This window comes from Gorilla gorilla, chromosome 9 (genome assembly GCF_029281585.2).
Source record: "Gorilla gorilla gorilla isolate KB3781 chromosome 9, NHGRI_mGorGor1-v2.1_pri, whole genome shotgun sequence".
Classification (NCBI taxonomy): Eukaryota; Metazoa; Chordata; class Mammalia; order Primates; family Hominidae; genus Gorilla; species Gorilla gorilla.
This window is the reverse complement of record NC_073233.2, coordinates 65,131,191-65,149,808: the sequence shown is the minus strand read 5'-3', so window position 1 is coordinate 65,149,808 and position 18,618 is coordinate 65,131,191. Positions and strand designations below refer to the sequence as shown.

General features: G+C 55.2%; 1 protein-coding gene across 1 annotated transcript; it reads right to left on the bottom strand.

Annotated features, from left to right (window-relative positions):
- Positions 1–259: 259 nt before the first annotated feature.
- RTN4RL2 (reticulon 4 receptor like 2) lies at positions 260–17,388 on the bottom strand. Its single transcript, XM_004051162.5, has 3 exons — positions 16,922–17,388; positions 9,720–10,201; positions 260–1,633 (listed from the first exon to the last, which is right to left on the bottom strand). The coding sequence occupies exons 1-3, from the start codon at positions 16,950–16,952 to the stop codon at positions 884–886; spliced, it is 1,263 nt and encodes a 420-aa protein (XP_004051210.1). The 5' UTR covers positions 16,953–17,388; the 3' UTR covers positions 260–883.
- Positions 17,389–18,618: the final 1,230 nt, after the last annotated feature.

The window sequence follows — 18,618 nt, the reverse complement described above, 5'->3', positions numbered from 1 at the left end:
GCTGCAGCTCTTCCCCTGGACAAATGAAGAGAAGAGGTGCCACCAGCACCCACTCTTGGCTGCCACACTGCGCCTCACCTAGAATGCAGGGCTTCAGCTCCTCATCATGGCGGGGGAGCGCACACCACTTCCAGCCACCAGGAAGCTCTTTGATGGCGGGGGACGGCTCCCCTTCTCCAACCCTCCTGGCCCTGCAATCCTTACATTCTGAGACCTCATCCCGCTTTCGGGGTCCCAAGTCAACAAATCTTACAGTAGATAAAATAATAGAATTTTTTAATAAATTTTTTTTCCCAAACAACTTCTTTTGATCTTCACCACGCAGGGGCCACAGTGGAGAGGAAAGTTCTCTCCAGGTGCCCTAAAAAGTGTCCAGGGTAGACTTAGGAGAAAAGTATTCCTCCAGTGTCAGGAGGTTGAGGGGACTAGGGTAAGCAGGGGTCAGGGTCAGCCTGGCCCTGACTGAGGCATCCCCCAAAGGGTCCTGGGTGGGGCTCCCTGGGGGAGCTTCCAAAGGCTCTGCTGGTGGAAGACGCTCTGCAGACAAAAGCCCCTCTGGTGTCCGCTGTGGGCCCTTAGGAGTGCGGGTCAGCGGCTGCCTGGGGGGCCCCACCCCAGCCTTGGGATGGGGAAGAGTTAATGGCCAGAGTTGGGGAGGGCAGGGCTGAGCCACCACACACGCCCTCTTGGGGCTGCCATAAGTCAGGACAGCCCAGGGGGCAGGCAAGGAGAGGCGGCCTGCTCCCCGAGGAGGAGAGGAGCTGGGAGGGGAAAGGGAGGCAGCAAGGCCAGGGGCGGGGGGGGCGACTGGGGCCGGAGCCGCAGCCCCGGGTGGACGGGAAGCGGGGATCGGACACTGGCCTCTTCGATCTCAGCACCGCAGTCAGAGGTGGTGGGGCACCAGGAGCAGGAGGCAAAGCAGAGGGCTGGGGAGCCCGGCAGAGAGCGCAGGGCCTCGGGAGTCCGGGGGCGCCTGGCAGGCAGCGCCGGGGCACGTCTGCTCCCCTCGCTGGTCCTCACCCCCGTAGCCCCCCCAGTAGTCGTCCTCGGTAGGCGCGTCCCCGCCCTGGCGCCCCCGCGAGTCTTCGGCAGGCAGATCTCGGTAGAGGGTGGAGGGATCTGCTGGGGGCGCCCCGGCCTCGGCCACCCCGTACAGGTGGTTGGAGGAGCTGTTGCCGCGGGCGCGGCTGCCCGGCCGCGTGGGTGCCGCGGGCGGACACGCCTGGAAGTCGGCCTCGCGGAGCGCGCGCAGGTCTCGGCCCTGGCGCTCCGGGGGGGTGGCGCAGGTCACGTCGGAGCTGGACACGCGCGCGCGCTGGAACCAGGCCCAGAGCGGCCGCGCGCGGCAGTCGCACGCCCAGGGGTTAGCGTTGAGCCGCAGGAACTCGAGCGAGGGCAGGTCGGCGAGCGCCTCGCCGGGCAGCGAGGCCAGGCTGTTGTTGAACAGGTAGAGGATGGTGAGGCGGCTGAGGCCGCGGAAGGCCGCGCGGTGCACGCCCTGCAGCCGGTTCCCGTGCAGCAGCAGCCGGTCCAGGCTGCCCAGGCCGCGAAACACGTGCTCTGTGAGCAGCCGCAGGCGGTTCCCGTGGAGGAAGAGGTGGCTCAGGTTGGCCAGGTCCGCGAACAGGTCATCCTGGGTGGGGTGGAGTGGGGCACAGAAGAAGAGAATGGGCCTGAGGCAGGGTGCAGACCCCGCTGGGGCCTGGGCCGGGGGAGGGAAGGGGGTGCACCGTGGCAGAAGAGAAAGGGTTGACCTTTTGATTCATAGCATCCTGGATTTGGATTCTGCCTCCTCTAACCTATTGCTGTGGAAAAAGTGGTATTGGTGAGGTCAGTGGTTCCTAAACTTTCGGGTGTATTAGGATCCCCTGCGGATCTCTGAGCGGGGTGGGGCGGGGGGCAGAGTTTCTAATTCAGGAGGTTTGGGGTGGAGCCTGGGAATCCCCATGTCTACAGGTTCCCCAGGGAAGCCAGTGTGGCCATGGCAGGACCACAATTTGAGTTTCAGAACCTCTGGTTTGGTGAAGTATGGAGACTGGGGAGCCAGCCTTTCTGATTTCAAATCTTGGATCTGTCATTAACTGATGCCACCTTGGGCAAGTCACTCAGGATATCTGTGACTCAGTTTCCTCATCTGTATAATGTAGAGATTAAATGAAGCAGCATGTATGAAGGTGCTTAGAACACCTTTCCATGTGGAGTTCTATGAGTTCCATGAGTGAGCCATTATTCTTTTTATTTTTTAATTTTTGTTTTTTTGTTTGTTAGCCATTATTCTTAACTCGGCCAAGCCAGTCATCTCTCTGTGCCTGTTTCCTCATCTGTAAAATGGGGATGAGTATACCTACTTCCTGGGTTTGTTCTGAGGATTCCAGAGGATGGTTCACATAAAGATCATATGAGGGAAGTGCTGGACACGTGCCCAGCACACAGGGATTTGGTCCAATGATGAAGCCCACAGGCTCAGCACTTAGAGCCCTGGTTCAAAATCCAGCTTGCCTTTTCCCTAGCTGTGTTATTTTAGGCAAGTTTTAACCTCATGGAGTCTCAGGTTCCTCAGTATGTGCAATATTCCTTATTATGTATAACCCCCTCAGCAGGCTAAAGGAGGGTTGGATGATAAATGCTGTTAAGGGTACAGTATCTGGCAGGTGCATAGTCAACCATCAATAAATGGTGGCTACTATGACAATAGGGGCTCAGTTACAATTGGGTCCTGTCCCTTTTCTTTAAAAGAGGAGCTCCCTGGGGGAACCAAAGTACTGCTACTAGGCTGGGTATTGGGGTGAGGGGCATCAGCTCCACCCCCAGAGGCGGCAGGAGAGGAGAGGAAGGAAGCCACATTGCATTACTACTCCCCTTAGAGGCGCTGTCCCACCTGCCTGGTGCTAGGGAGTCACCTAATCAGGTCACATTAGTGCAGAAAGGACCTTGGAACTATGGTTCAGAATTAACAGCGGGGGGGGGGGGGGGGGCTGGCGGGTGTGTGTGGCCCACGGCCAGTGGGGATTCCTGGACTCTGCATTATAACCAGCTCACCGGGGGATTCTGATGATCAGCTGACTTGGGAGCTAATGCCTTGGCACCCATCAGCCCAGCTCACTTTTTTAGAGGAGAGCACTGGGGCTCAAAGAGATAAGGGCTTGCCAGAGAGGGAAGCAGGACTTCAGCTCCCTGACCTCACTGCCTTGAGGTCCTCCCCTCTTGTGCAGGGCATCACTGTGGTCAGCAGGTTCCAGGAGGTCTGGGTCTCAGAACAGGAGCATCCACTCTGCTCAGGCCAGTTCACCCAGGGGGCCTGTTCCCTGACTGTGGCTTTCCCTCCCTCACTGCCTGGGGAGACGCTTCCCTCCCCATGCCTGCCACCCAGGAGCCTGGTCGGAGGCCTCAGGTTGGGGGAGGGCATTGACTCCCAGCCCACACCCACAGCCTCCACCTTCCTGTGCTCCTGCCTGTTCTCGCCCCCTCCCATCTGGCTTCCGCCCTCTTCGCTACAGGAACTGAGCGTGCCAAGAGCCCTCCTCTTGGCCACATTGAGATCCGTCCCCCTCAACCTTCTCGGCTGCCTCTGACACCACCATTCTCTGCCCCCTGCTGCCACCACCCCAAATCCTGGCTCAGGCCTCCAGCTGGCTCCTTGCACCTCCCTGGCCTCAGCCTGACTCACCATGGCCTGGTGCTCTTGTTCTCTTCCAGGCCCATCCAGGGGATAGGCTTGGAATCCCTGCCACTCAAAACACCTAAATGGGGTTCCTCCTTTTATGAAGTGTCAGCAAGAGTAGGACACACCCAGAGATGTATGGTCAGAGGATCGATAAGGGGCCGGGGTGGGCGGAGAGTGAGCAGGGATAATCCACATTTTGGGGGACCTCGGGAGGTCAGAAGAGTAGACCAAACGTCCAGAGATCCTAGGGAATTCAGGTGCCTTTGACACACAGCCCCAGGTTTTGGCCCACAGAATTTCTTGATTCTAACCTCCTCTCCTCTCCTTTTGTTTCTCTGCAAAAAGTCCTGCCCCTCCCTTCTCTGAGCCTCTGCCTTGGGGTCCATTGCCTCCTCCCCTCATCCAAGCTGTTGCCAAATCCCGTTGCCACTTCCTTGACTGTAGCTTTCAAATCCGGTCCTTCCTCTCTCCACTGTTAAAACCGTTCTCTATGCATTAATAAGCTCTTGACTTTCACAGCCCTAGCCCTCCCCCCGCCCCTCCCTATCTCCCCTCCCTCTGGGCTGAGAGCCTCTGCTAAAGTCATCCTCTTCCATTTCAAAAACCACATTTCCCTTGCCTCCCCACTGGCCGGTTCACAGCTCTCTGCATCCATTTGGAATCTTAACGCAGCATCCCTGCCCGCTTCCCTGACAGCATCCTGTTCTTAACCTTGCCTCCCTCCAAACTCCCAGCTCTTGGCTCTGACACTAATCAAATGAGCTGCTTGGCTGTGTGACCTTGCACAGCTCCAAGCACCTCTCTGGGCCTGGGTCTTTTCATCTGTGAAACAAGGGACTTAGGATAGGTGATCTTTAAGATCCCATCTGCATCTGATTTTTATGAATTGGTGAGTTCTGGGATGTGCCTCATTCATTCCACAGAGCTGTACCGAGTGTCTACTCTGTGCCAGGCACCCCCGCTCACAGAGCTCATCAGTCTAGGATGGGTATCATCGTCATCATCGGCGTCAGCATTGTCAAGCAGGTAACTGATTGAGCTCTTACCATGTGCCAAGCTCTGTGCTACACAGATCCTATATAGTAACTTAATTGTCACAACCCTATGAGGTGGATACTATTATTATCTCCATTTCAGAGATTAGGAGATGGAGCCTCAGAGAAGTGAAGTGACTCGCCTAGGGTCCAACAGCTAATATGCAGTGGAACGTGGCTTCCAACTCCAGAGACCTCTGAACAACTGCACTCTGGAGTCAGACAGACCTGGGCCAATTCTAGATCATGTTCCTTACTAGCTGGGTGACCTTGGACTGTGCTTTTATTTTGCTGAGCTTCAGTTGGTGTCCTCCCTGGTAAATGTTAATGGATAGCTACCATTCATTGGATACTCACTTTGTACCAGACATTGGGCTGTGAGCTCAGTAGTATCTCCTTTAATCCTCACAACCCCTGCTCGCCAAGGTACAGGTTATCCCCATTTCACAGATGGGTCCATCGAGGCTCAGAGTGGTTAAATAACTTGCACAAAGCCATAGAGCAAATTAGAGGTGTGGCTGGGATTCAAACTGAGATCTGATCTGCTTGAGCATAAAGACTATTTTTAAACCATTCAGGTCAGCTGTGTACGGTGGCTCATGCCTGTAATCCCAGCACTTTGGGAGGCCGAGGCGGGTGGATTGCTTGAGTTCAGGAGTTCGAGACCAGCCTGGGCAACATGGTGAAACCCTGTCTCTATAAAATAGAAAAATTAGCTGGACATGGTGGCACATGTCTGTAGTTCCAGCTACTGGGGAGGCTAAGATGGGGGAACTGTTTGACCCCAGGAGGTAAGGCTGCAGTGAGCCAAGATTGCGCCACTGCACTCCAGCTGGGTGACATAGTGAGACTGTCTCAAAAACAAAAACAAAACAAAACAAAACAACAAAAACCATGCAGGCCACTGTAATGACTGAAAGAGAAAACAAGTGTCGGCGGGTGCGGTGGCTCACACCTGTAATCCAACACTTTGGGAGGCCGAGGTGGGCAGATCACCTGTGGTCAGGAGTTCAAGACCAGCCTGGCTGACATGGTGAAACCCCGTCTCTACTAAAAATACAAAAATTAGCCAGGCATGGTAGCACATGCCTGTAATCCCAGCTACTTGGGAGGCTGAGGCAGGAGAATCGCTTGAACCTGGGAGGCAGAGGTTGCAGTGAACCGAGATCGTGCCACTGCACTCCAGCCTGAGCAAGAGAGCAAGACTTCGTCTCAAAAAAAAAAAAAGAAAGAAAACAAGTGTCTTTATCATCTGGCTACACTTGAGTAGGGAATATGCTCTGGGAGAACAAGGCCACTGTTTCTGTTCTCTCCTGAATCCCTGGCACCTGGAACATTGCCTGGCATGTGGTAGGTACTCAGTAAATATCTGTTGATGAATGAACTCACCTGGCACAGTGCCTGGCCCTTCCCCATTCTGAAAAGCTGTGGTCCTCTGGTGGAGTTTCCTCCAAAGCTCCCCTTCGGGGCAGGCCTGGCTCCATCTTGGGTCACACCTGCACCCTGCGGATCTCACCCCAGCCCACGTTTCCTCACCTGCCTGTGGCATCTCCCAGCCCAGCCCTACCAGGCAGTTCACAGGCAGAGGCTGTGTTTTCCATCTCCTCTATAAAAGGCCAGGTGTGAAGTTGCTTCCTTCCCATGATGCCTGGTACCATTCATGCCAGGGGCGTAGAGAACAAACACTTCCCATTTCAGAAGACCCCAATGTCCACCTGAGGTCCCCTCTGCCCAAGCCTTTGCTGACCTCAGGTCCTGATTGCTGTTCTTGGCCTGAGAGTCAATGGAGGATGGGGTCATAATAACATGATTTCTTCAGCACTGAACTATGGGCTTTTTTCTTTTTTTCTTTTTTGAGACAGAGTCTTGCTCTGTCACCCAGGCTGGAGTATAGTAGCACGATCTCAGCTCACTGCAACCTCCACCTCCCAGGTTCAAGTGATTCTCCTGCCTTAGCCTCCCTAGTGGCTGGGATTACTGACACCTGCACCCCGCCTGCCTAATTTTTGTATTTTTAGTAGAGACGGAGTTTCACCATGTTGGCCAGGCTGGTCTCGAACTCCTGACTTCAAGTGATCCACCCACCTTGGCCTCCCAAAGTGCTGGGATTGCAGACATGAGCCACCACACCAGGCCTGAACTATGGGCTTTCTATACACTAACTCATTTCCTATTTACAGCCATTCTTGGTGGAAGGTATTATTTTCATCATTCCCAGTTTGCAGATAAAGTAAGTGAGGTTCAGAGAGGGTTAGCAACCTGCCTAAAGTTAAATAAGTCAGAAAATAGTAGATCGGGATTCAAGCTCAGGCCCTCTGACTCCAAATTCCTCCTAAATAACTAATATATATTGATAAGGAGATTTTGAAAGCATTAAATGCATGATCAATTTGTAGTAGTATTTGATCTCAGTATTAGTAGTAGTAGTAGTAGTAGTAATTATTATTATAGTGCCCATATGTGCTAAATGCCTTACATTTTAATCTTTGTGCTAAATGCCTTACATTTTAATCCTTACAAAACTTCTTAAATAAGGATTATTATTGGCTGGGCATGGTGGCTCACACCTGTAATCCCAGCACTTTGGGAGGCCGAGGTGAGTGGATCACCTGAGGTCAGGAGTTCAAGACCAGCCTGGCCAACATGGTGAAACCCGTCTCTACTAAAAATACAAAAAACAGCTGGGTGTAGTGACACATGCCTGTAATCTTAGTTACTCAGGAGGCTGAGGCAGGAAAATCACTTGAGCCTGGGAGGCAGAGGTTGCAGTAAGCCAAGATCGCACTACTGCACTCCAGCCTGGGCGATAGAGCAGGACGTCATCTCAAAAAAAAAAAAAAAAAAAAGATTATTATTAAGTACTATCCTGATTGCCATTTTAGAGATGAGGAAATGGAGACTGAGAGAGGTTAAGTAATTTGTCCAAAGTCATATATATAGGAGCCAGGATTTGAACCTAGGTCTTGCTGAGTCCAAACTGTGTGCTTTCAAAAATGAGCCTGCTCAATTGTAATCCAGAGTACTGTCCCCCTTGTAGCCAGACCATGAGGTTCAAGCGCCAGCTCTTCCTGGGTGTGTGGCCTCAGGAACATTCATCCCATGTCCCTAGTGCCCCTAACTGTCCCTATCACCAGGCTGTTGTGAGGCTCAACATGATGGTGAGAAGACATAAGCCTCCGGTCACACCGACAATGGTTGAAAAGATTTATGATTGGAGGTGACTATATCTCTGTAGGGTCTTCAGGGCCCCCAGCCTCAGCTTCTCCATTGTTAACAAGGAGGTGAAAATAATCTCCCAACTGGGCTGTAGAAATGAGATGAGGTGGCTGAGTGCACTTCATAAACTGTGAGGTGCAATTTCTGGGACTCACTCATGACCTTAGTATAATCCTTGAAGTTGACCCACATCTTCAGGATGGAGTCCAGGTTGGGCCACTTCACCACTTCACTGAAACCAATGTTAAATAAGGCTCGTTTCTTTTTTTAAAATAGTATTTTAACAAGCATTTATATAGCACTTACCGTATGCCAAGCACTATTCTAAGTGCTTTACAAATTATTCATGCATTTAATGCTTTCAAAATCCCTAGGAGATGGGTGCTCTTGCTACCCCATTGTACAGATGAGAAAACTGAGGTCTGAGGAGGTAAAAAAAAAAAAAAAGTCACATGCTTGTAAATGGCAGAGTGGATACCTATAAAGTGCTTGGCACTGTGGCTGACCCTGTGTACCCACTAAGTGGTGGCGGCTATTGCTATTACTGTCACTGTTTAGGCAACAATAAGAATAATATAAGACATATTTTTCCAATATACCGTGCATTTTACTTCTTTCCCTCCTCATGGGAATGGTATCTCTGTGAAGGCAGGGGGTTTGGTCTGTTCTGTTCACTACCGTATTCTTAGCATCTAGCTCGTAGTGGGTGCTCAGTATGTTTGTTCGATTGTTATGGCTATTGTTTTTATCATTAGCATCATCAGCACTGACCTGATTTTCCAACTAGCAGATTGATAACTAGTTAGGCACTAGCCCTGGATGAGGCAGAGGAAGCACGTTCCAGGTTCAAGTAGGGAGAGGGCAGAATTTGGATATTCTCACTCCCTTCCAGCCGGAGGCTCTGTAGCCAAGGGAAGATTTTCTCTCAGGGTGGTTTGGAGGGTGTGTTATTGCTTCCTGGGGAAATGGAGTGGGATGATTTGCGTGTCAAACAGTCAGCATAACAACAACAGTAAACAATAATTAGATCAATAATAATAACAATGAATAACAATTACTGGTATTCCTTCCATTTTCAGAGCATCCATCCTCCAGCTGCATAACAGAGATTTACCCTTTTCTTTCTTCCCCTGCATTGAGATGACAGGTTTGGAAAACGGGAATCTAGAAGGGGTGTGGGCTTCTCCCGTCCCATTGCCCAGTGAATTGGAGAGAAGCGCAACTTTCTGTGGGATGCCAGTGGCTGTGGCTCTGCCTTCTCTCTCTACTTCCCCGTGATGTGGGCAGACTTGAGGGTGGGTGAGAAAAACAGCTGCAAAGGCCTTTGGGCAGGGGACCCTGGGGGAAGGCAGAGTGCCCTGAAGGCAAACACGTGAGATCACAGAAAGAGACAGATACACACACGCAGACAGACATGGGGGTGTATGCGGAGTGGGTGTGTGAAGGGAGACAGACAGAAGAGGCAGAAGACAGATGGGGGAGGCAAGTTAGTGAGAGAGGCAGTGATGGATGGAAAGGGATAGACAGACAGACAGGCAGAGGCAGAGAGGTGAAGGTTGTGGAGTTGGAGAGAGAGAGAGAGGAGCAGCAAGGGACCTAAACAGGTAGAGAGACAGAAGGGAAAAAGTAAAGCCCCTGGAGAATGTAAGAGAGAAAAGAGACAGAGACAGAGAGAAATGGAGATGCTGAGGCAGGAAGGGTGGCCTGGGGAGAGAGGAGGGACACACGCCAGGGTCGGGGAACAGAGGGGCCCACAGAGAGAGGAAACCAGAAAGGGGCTGAGGGTGGGGGCAGGGCAGGCTCACCTGTAGGTGGAGCAGGCTGTTCTCCTGGAGGTAGAGGTACTGCAGGCTGACCAGGCCTCGGAAGATGTTGCCGGGCAGGCTGCTGAGCTGGCAGCGGTACAAATGCAGCGACTGCAGCCGCTCCAGGCCCTGGAAGGTGTCGGGCTCCAGCGAGCGCAGGTGCCGGTTGTCACCGAGGTCCAGCTCCTCCAGGGCTTGCAAGTGGCGGAAAGTGCCCGGGTAGATGGTGGAGAGGTTGTTGGAGAAGAGCCACAGGGTGAGCAGGTTGGACCCAAAGGTGCCTGGCCGCAGAGTGCGGATGAGGTTGTTCTGCAGGAAGAGTCGCTGAGTGCTGGGTGGCAGGGACAGCGGCACAGAGGAGAAGTTGTTGGCCTGGCAGCTCACGGTGGGTGGGGATGAGTAGCAGGTGCAGAGCATGGGGCAGCTGGGGGCCGCCAGGGGCAGGGCCAGGAGCATCAGCAGGAGGCAGGCTGAGGCGGGAGCTGTGGGGAGGGGAAGCAGAACTTACTAGGTGGGCTTCCAGGGCAGGAGTGCCAGCTGGGGGCCAGCCCCCCAACTTGGTAAAGGCCTAGACCTGGCTGCATATGGTGGCTCACACCTGTAATCCCAGCACTTTGGGAGGCCAAGGCAGGAGGATTGCTTGAGGCCAGGAGTTTGAGACTATCCTGGGCAACATAGGGAGATCCCTGTCTTTACAAAAAAAAAGAAAAAAAAAATTAGCCGGGCATGGTGGCATGTGCCTGTAGTCCCAACTACTTGGGAGGCTGAGGCAGGAGGATCGCTTGAACCCAGGAGTTTGAGGCTGTAGTGAGCAATGATCACACCCTTGCACTCCAGCCTGGGCAACACAACAAGACCCTATTTCAGGGGGAAAAAATTAAAAAATAAAAATAAAGGCCTAGAGCCCTGGTGCTCCCATGTCTGGGGGCTCAGGGGACAACATTATAGCCTCAAGTGGCCTGGCCACTTCCACTTTCTGAGGCTTCTCATATATTAAAAAATAATGCCAAAAGGCCATTGTAGAAAGCACTGCAAATTGTTTGAAGAATGATCATCTCTTCATTCCTGTTTTCACTATTGCATGTTTGACCTTGTCTAGAGATTAATGTCAAAAAACTAACGTCAGGGTTTCTCTGCCTCAGTATTGACAGTTGGGCCGGATAGTTCCTCGTTGTGGGGGCAGCCCTATATAAGGCATTTAGCAGCATCTCTGTCTTCTACCCACTAGATGCCAGCAGCACCCTGCCTCCAGTTGTGACAACCAAAATGTCTCCAGACATTGCCAAATGTCCCCTGGGGGGCAAAGTCACCCCATTGGAGAATGACTGGAAGTAACTTGGGACCCTTTGGAGATCTGAGGCCTGTGTGAAATGGACTCACTCTGGGGTCTGGTCTTGCCAGCCCACTGGTGCCCAGTGCTCTTACTTTCCTGTACTTTTCGCCCTTGCAGAGTCAGAGCCTCTTTGTGCCGGGAGGGGCCTTAAGGGTCGGGTCTCTAAGTGAGGCCACCAGCCAGTCCTAGGAACTATGCAGAATTCCTGGGGGGACAGCCTGGGAATCTGCATTTTACACTCCAGGCTCTCCTCATTCGCAGTTACTTAAAAACTTTTTTTCTTTTTTCTTTTGGAGACAGGGTCTTGCTCCATCGCCCAGGCTGGAGTGCAGTGGTACGATCACAGCTTACTGCAACTTGGATCACTTGGGCTCAAGCAATCCTCCTGCCTCAGCTTCCTGAGGAGCTGGGACCACAGGCCCGTGCCACTGCACCCAGCTAATTTTTAAAAAATTTTTGGCCGGGCACGGTGGCTCACGCCTGTAATCCCAGCACTTTGGGAGTCTGAGGCGGGTGGATCACGAGGTCAGGAGATCGAGACCATCCTGGCTAACACGGTGAAACCCCGTCTCTACTAAAAATACAAAAAAAAATTTAGCCGGGCATGGTGGCAGGCACCTGTAGTCCCAGCTACTTGGGAGGCTGAGACACGATAATGGTGTGAACCCGGGAGGCGGAGCTTGCAGTCAGCCGAGATCGCACCACTGCACTCCAGCCTGGGTGACACAGCGAGACTCTGTCTCAAAAAAAAAAAAAAAAATTGTAGGCATGGGGTCTTGCTATGTTGCTCAGTCTGGTCTCAAACTCCTGGCCTCAAACAATCCTCCCACCATGGCCTCCCAAAGTGTTGGGATTTCAGGCATAAGCTACCGCATCCAGCCAAAGCTTTTTTTTTTTTTCCCCCAAAGTAACTTTTGAAGGTTGGATATGATCCATCCTTATTATGATACTGATGGAAAAGCAGGCCCAGAGAGCCTGGGGGCTAGAGAGTGGAGTGCAGGTGTCTGTACTCATATTTTAATAGGGGTGCAGGGCCTCCCATCATCCCTGGCCTTTGCCGTCACTATAGCTGATAAAGTTCTAGGCCGGAACTAGCTTGACCTCTACACTTTCTTATGATTTCCAGGTGACTCCTGGGATTTTCTTCTGGCAGTTTTGCCTGGGGAGAAAGGGAGCCTGCACCCCCAAAGCCAGGCAGTCATTCCCTGGGCACACAGTGACTGAACACCTTCTGCTTCAAGCAACGTCCTAGGCTTCTGAAGGCAGAGGGGAGGAAGACTTGTTTCTGCACTCTGAGATCCTGGGGCTCCTTGGGGTTCAGAGACCCTGGGAGAGACTGAGGGGTTGGTGATTTTGAGTGTGGGGTCTCCAAGGCTGCGAATTGCACATGCTTAGTGGTGGTTTTGTGTGTGATGTGTCATGCTCCTGAGGTTGCCGTGTGTGTGAATGTGTGTATGTATCTGTGATTTTGGGTAGTGGCGTGAGCCAGGTGCTCACCAAATGCAGTGCTGCTGAGCCAGGTGTGCACGCATGGGACTGACAGGCCCCGAGTGTGGCACTGGCATCCCAGCTGCCCTGGTGTTCCTCCTCCAGATGGGGGAGCACACAGGTGCGGGGTGGAAGATCCACACTCCCAGTGTGCTGCTCCTTGCCTTTGGGCCCCACCGTGAGTGTCCCCGGCCCCTACTGGCGCTGCGTCGGTGCTGCGTCGGTGCGTGCTGGCTGTCCTCCGCGTGTGTGTGAGCGCCGGGCCCCGTGCGTGTGTAGGCTGGGTGTGATGTAATACTCAGTGACACAGCGGCTGCTGTTCCATTCGTTCACACCACCTCCGCATTTCTCGGCCCTTCTCACCCCTCCCCCGTGCGGCGTTTCACGATTACTTTCTCCTCCCGAGTTTCTCAGACCCACGTGGGGTGGAGGAGCAATGTCTCTCACCCCTCATCTGAACCAGGCAGAGGTGGAGTGTGGAAGCACAGTGGGGACCCTGAGTGGGTTTCATGAGGGTTGAGGTTTGGGGCTTAGAACTGGAGATTTCAAAGCCGGAAAGGTCCCCTCCATTCCTCTGGTTCAAGCATCTGTTCTACTGAGGTGATAATTGGAGCTCAGAGAGAGCAAGCGACTTACCCAAGGTCACACAGCAAAGTGTTGGCAGGGAAAGGGCCAGAAAAGTCTCCTGATGCCCAGCCAGGGCACTTCCCTTCCTGTCAGAGTCACCCTCTGATCTCCACTTCCCTAAGGACTTGACACCAAAAGAAGCCAAATCCTTCTCTGATCCCTTAATCCTACCCCTTATCCACAAGCTCACCAGAGTGTGAGCCCTGATGGCCGCTAGGCCCTGGAGGATTACAGAGCTTTCCCCCAGCCTCTGGACTGACCGCTGCCCCAGGAGAGACAGAGGGAAGGATGTGCAATCTCAGAGGCAAGGCCCTGCCCCAGAGGCAAGGCCCATTCCCCTGGCATCAGGGTTCCTTCCGGCCTTGAGGGTAAACTCTGCAGGAGCTGGCAAGGGTGCCTACTCCTCTTTCTCTCCCTAGACTCTCCTGCTCCCCACCTGCCCACATTACACTACTTCTCTTCTCTTTCCCCACGCTTCTTCCGTCTTGTTCCCATGTCTCCCCCAACCAGGGCTCACCTCCCCCAGCCCATGATAGTGGTCCCTGCAGGCTCTCTGAAGAGCGACCCCGTGCTGGGGGCTCCTCCATAACAGCTGCCGCATAACAGTGACTCTGTTGCCATTTCTGGCCCTTGCCACTGCCGTGCAAAGCAGCTGTAACCCAAGGAGCTCATCCATAATTCACGCAGCGGCTCTCACTGGAGGCAAGGAGGAGGGGAGGGTCGGGGGCTCTGGGCTTCACTGCCCCAGGCCTGCTGGGGCTGGAGCGAGCACTCCAGGGCAGAGGTGGCGGGACTGGGGGGTTGGGGGACTAGAGAGCTGTGCCTTTCCCTCTCTCCCCCGCCCTCAGTCCCTGCCCTGCCCAGTGTGTGCCCTTTTCTTTCTTGCCACGTCCCTTCCCCACCCCCTGTTCTCACGCCTCCTCAGCACCACTCCTTCCCTCCAGGCCCAGGCCTCCTGTCTCTCCCGAGGACCACGGCTCCACTCCTGGCCTTCATTTTGTGAATTCCCAGTGGAGACTGGGGCAAGATGCACAGAGTGTCAGAGCTGGAAAGGGGGATACCTCGGTGGCCACCTAGAGCCGACCCCTCACATCATAGGTAACACTGTTGAGGGCTGGGGAGGGGAAGTGTGAGTTTCTGAGCACCCCAGGCCTCCTGACCAGGTCTCTACAGCTCGCCTTCATTGTCTTTCTCAGAAGCCTTCATTTCATCCCTCCACTACTTCATGGACAGAGGAAAGCCCTTTGTAGCAGCCTCCCCCACCCTCTCTGCTCACCCCCTCCTCTAAAGTCAGCAGGGGATGGCTAGAGCTGCAGGGGAGAGTACAGCAGGGTAGGAGGAAACCAAGAAGCACCTATTTTGTCCCAGGCACTGCATTTGTACAGGTTAACTTCTTTATACATTGAACACAACACACATAATCCCCTGGAGGTCAATATTGTGGCCCCCAATTTGCAGATGAAGGAAGGGAGCCCCAGAAACATGACACAGTGGCCTCAGGTCATGCAGCTAGTACAAGGTGGAACCCAGATTGGAAAAGAGGGGCATCAAGCCCATGTCAGAAAGACACTCTGATCTTTCTTTAAGAGGTGGCCACATCCTCCGCAGAAACCACGCCTGAATGTGTGAGACACTGCCCTTGAGGTAAAGACAGGAGAGAAATTGCACCCAGGTGCCTAGGGCTGGGCCAGCCACAATGCTGAGTCTGTTTGGCTATTCAGGGTCAAGGCAAGGAAGGGACTCCAGCTCTCTCTGCAACTTTCACCTCCTAGGCTTCCAGTTGTGGTTGCTCTAGAGTAGTGATTACATTTGGGAGTCAAGAGATGACCCCTGTCCAGAAGATACGGCCAGAACTGACCAGGGGAGGGAGCCAAGAGAGGCCAGAACATGGTATTGATCCCGGAAGGCTGAAGTGTCCAGAGCCAAAAGTATCTGTTCACTGAGGGACCACTGTCCAGGACTCTGGCTATCAAACCTTGGAGTACCAAGGCTCAGAAACAAAGTTCTCAGCCCACAGGCCACTCTTTGGGCCGGAGGCCCCTGTAGAAGAAGGAACTTGAGGAGAAGAAAACTGGACCCAAAGTAGGGGGCAGGATCCAGGCTACCCACCCACAGGGCAGAGTCGCTGGTGCAGAGTGGTCCCAGGAAAGGATGCTCCCTGGAAAGGCAGCGGAGGCCTCTCGCTCTGGAAGGAGGGGCACAGGGTCCCAGACGAGAAGCAAGGGCTCCACACCCAACGGGCTGCTTCAGGGAAGGGCTGGGGCCTGCGGGCAGATGCTGAGGGGGCAGGGGCTGAGGAGGTGGGAGCTGAGGAGTGGGATGGAGGTGGTGGTGATACCAGTGACGCAGGGGCCTGGGGAAGCACTGACGCGGGTGACGGAGGTTTAGAGCTGCTGCAAACAGCTTCTCACTCTGCCAGAATGTAACACCCCAAAATAAGCAGCCACTGTGGTGGTGGCGGCGGCGGCTGCAGAATCCAACGTCCGGGCCGGATAAATAAATGGCAGCACAGGAGCCAGCCTGGTTGCCCACCCTCGGAGGCTGCCACTCCCCTTCCAAAGTCCTCACCCTCTGTCCCTCACAGCCACCCCCAGGGCCCTGAGCTCAAAGCACCCCCCATCTGGCCCACCAGCCACTCCCTGAGAGAAGAAATGTGGCAGGCAGGCGCTTTGGGAATGGAGGGCTTCCCACGTGTAAGTGGTTACCAGAAGCCTCTTTGTCTCATCCCTGGGCAGCACCCCCAATCCCCAGTCCCTCTCTCTCAGCCTTTCTCGTCCTCCTCCTCTTCACTCCTCTCCAGCCCCTCTCCCATCCATGGTTCGCTGTCTCCAACCCTCTTCCCCGGTTCCTGATACCCCTTCTCTAGTCACCATCCCTATCCTTCTCTGATTTCTGATCTTTCCATTCTCCTTTTCCATTCCAGTCCCCAGGGTCCCAGTCCTGATTCTCTTTCCCGCTACCTCCATCCCAGGATTCTGGGTCCCTGTCCATAGTCTTCTTCCCATCCCTCCCCTGATCTGGTCTTTCCTCTCCTTCCCTCTTCCTTGGTCTTCACCTGGGTCCCACTTCCCTCCACGCTTTTCCCGTCTAACCTTTATTCCTTCTCCCCCTCCCCCGCTCCATCTCCCTCCTCCTTTGAGCTTCCCTCACCACTTTCTCCATCTTTGACTTCTCCTTCCTATCCCTCTCCCCCTGACCCCTCCCCACCCCACCCCCAATCTCTGGCCCACACCCTTATCTGTCACTCAATCAGTAGAACTATCCTCTTTCTAGCGCCCTCCATCTCTCCTACCAAAGAGGGCCACTTGGATTTCCCTCTGCGCCTCCTACCTCCCCAGACAGCCCCCTACCCACATCTCCTGTCTTCCCAGGTGGCCAGAAAGTGCTGAGGCACCGGGCAGGAGGAGTTGCTGAGTCGGCGCTTCCCCAGCCGGCCCGAGTCCTCAGCGTCCCCCGGAGCAGGTGGAGCGGGGACAGCGGAACCTGAGCCTCCCTCCCCGCTCCGGGCCGGGTCCACCTGCCCCCTGCGTCCCACCTCGGTCACGAGCTCCTCGCACGCGCCCGCAGGCTCCCAGCCAAATGCCCTCCTGCTGAGAACAGCCCTGGCGGCGGGGGCGCGGCCCCAGCGCTGAGCTTTTCCCCTTCCCCAGGTTACCCCACCTCCCCAACTGCCCCACCCTCAATCCCTGAAAGAGGGGACGCCCTGCTTCTCTCCCCAGGATGCCCTCCGCTCTCCCGCCGCTGGCGTTCTTACCTTGCAGCAGGCGCCTGAGCCCGGGCAGCATCTTGTCTCGATGCTCGGGGGAGGGGGCAGCGGGGGGATGGCGCTCCCACTCGCTCCCTGAGCCCGCCGGATGCACGGCGGGGACCCCGCGGGGCTCCGGGAGGGCCCGGGAGTCCCCGGGCTGCGTGGCCGGGCCGCGGCGCTCTACCCTGCGCCGCCCGGGCTGCGGGCCTCGGGAGGAGCCATCGGCCCCGACGGGACGGGGCGGGGCGCGACGGGGCGGGGAAGGCTGGGGCTGGCCGTCGACGCCCAGCGCCCGCGCCCCGCTAGCTGCGCTGTCCGCTCGAGAGTCCGTCAGTCCGTCGGTCCGTGTGCCCAGGCTGCTAGCCGAGGGAGAGTGGGGACAGCGAGGAAGCTTTTCCCAACCACCCCCACTCCTTCCCGCACTCGCTGGCTCCTCCCTCGTTTGCTGGCTTGCCGACTTAACCCTTTCTCGACCACTAGGAGGCGGGAGCGGCTTTCTAACCCCCTCCACCCCGCCCCACTCCCCCCCGCTTAAGCGACCCGGAGGACTGTGTTCGATCGTCCTCGCGGCGCCACTCTTCTAGAGAAATCCCTTCTTGGGGGAATGCGGTAGTTTAGGGGAACCCGTGGACTTGTCCTGTTCCCCGCTCCCAACTTTCCAGGAGAAGATGAGCTTCTGGGTCACCCCCTCCCCCGCCCCCAGCGGCGTCCCTCGCGCCAGTGTCCCAGCCTCCAGCATTTCTGTCCCCTGGGACAGCTCCAAGATTCCACTTTTCCTTCCACTCCCAGACCTCAAGCCCAGTGTGCGACTATAAGAATAGTATATGCAAGAGTTTGTGCGTGCAAGATCGAGTGCATATGAGCGTGCACGTGCGCGCAAGGATGCTTGTGCAGGTGTGACTCAGGATGCTTGCCCGTTACCCTTTGTACGGGCTTGGGGAAGCGGGGGGGCACGTGAGTGTGCACACGGGTGAGCCGCTGAAAGTCCGCCAGCGTGCATGTCTGAGCTGGTGGGAAACGTGAGGCTGTGCAAGGTTTTGCGCTTGCGATCCTGGGGATGGGTGGAAAGAAATATGTGCCCGGTGTGTGTATGCCCCTTAGTGCATTTACAAGCGGGTGCGAGATGGGCGCGCGTGCGAGTGTGTGCGTTTTTTTGTGTATGTATGATGTGTCCGGGAGGGGAGACCTTATCTCCCGCGGGGGTGCAGGAGAGGACCCAAAGCTGGGGAGAAGACTGTTGGCTTCGCGTGAACTTCCTCTACCCCGTTTTAAAGAGGGGCGGATTGTGGTCTCACTGGAGCCCCTCTGGCCCTTCATGGCCTGGTCACAGGCGGTATCAGCGGACCCATCACCTAGGCACTTCCCTACAAAGGCTGCAGGGCGGTTGACCCAGGTCTTGACTCGGCCCGGAGCGTCCGCGGAGCCGCCCCGGCGTAGGATAGGCTCGGGGCCCTCGGGGGGAACCGCTTCGGGTACGGTGGCCAGGCAGCGCTGGCGGGGTTGGGGCTGCTGGAGCCGCAGGTGCGGCGGTGCCGGGGCTGCTGAGCCCCCTGGGCTGCCGCTCCCGCGAGCACAGAAGCCCCTCGCCCCGCTGCCCGCGCCGCGGCTCCTCCTTTCCTATCCGTGCCAGGGTCCAATGCAGTGCCTGGCATACAGTCGGCTCTTGATAAATGTTGGTCTTATTCTTCCCATACATTCTCTGC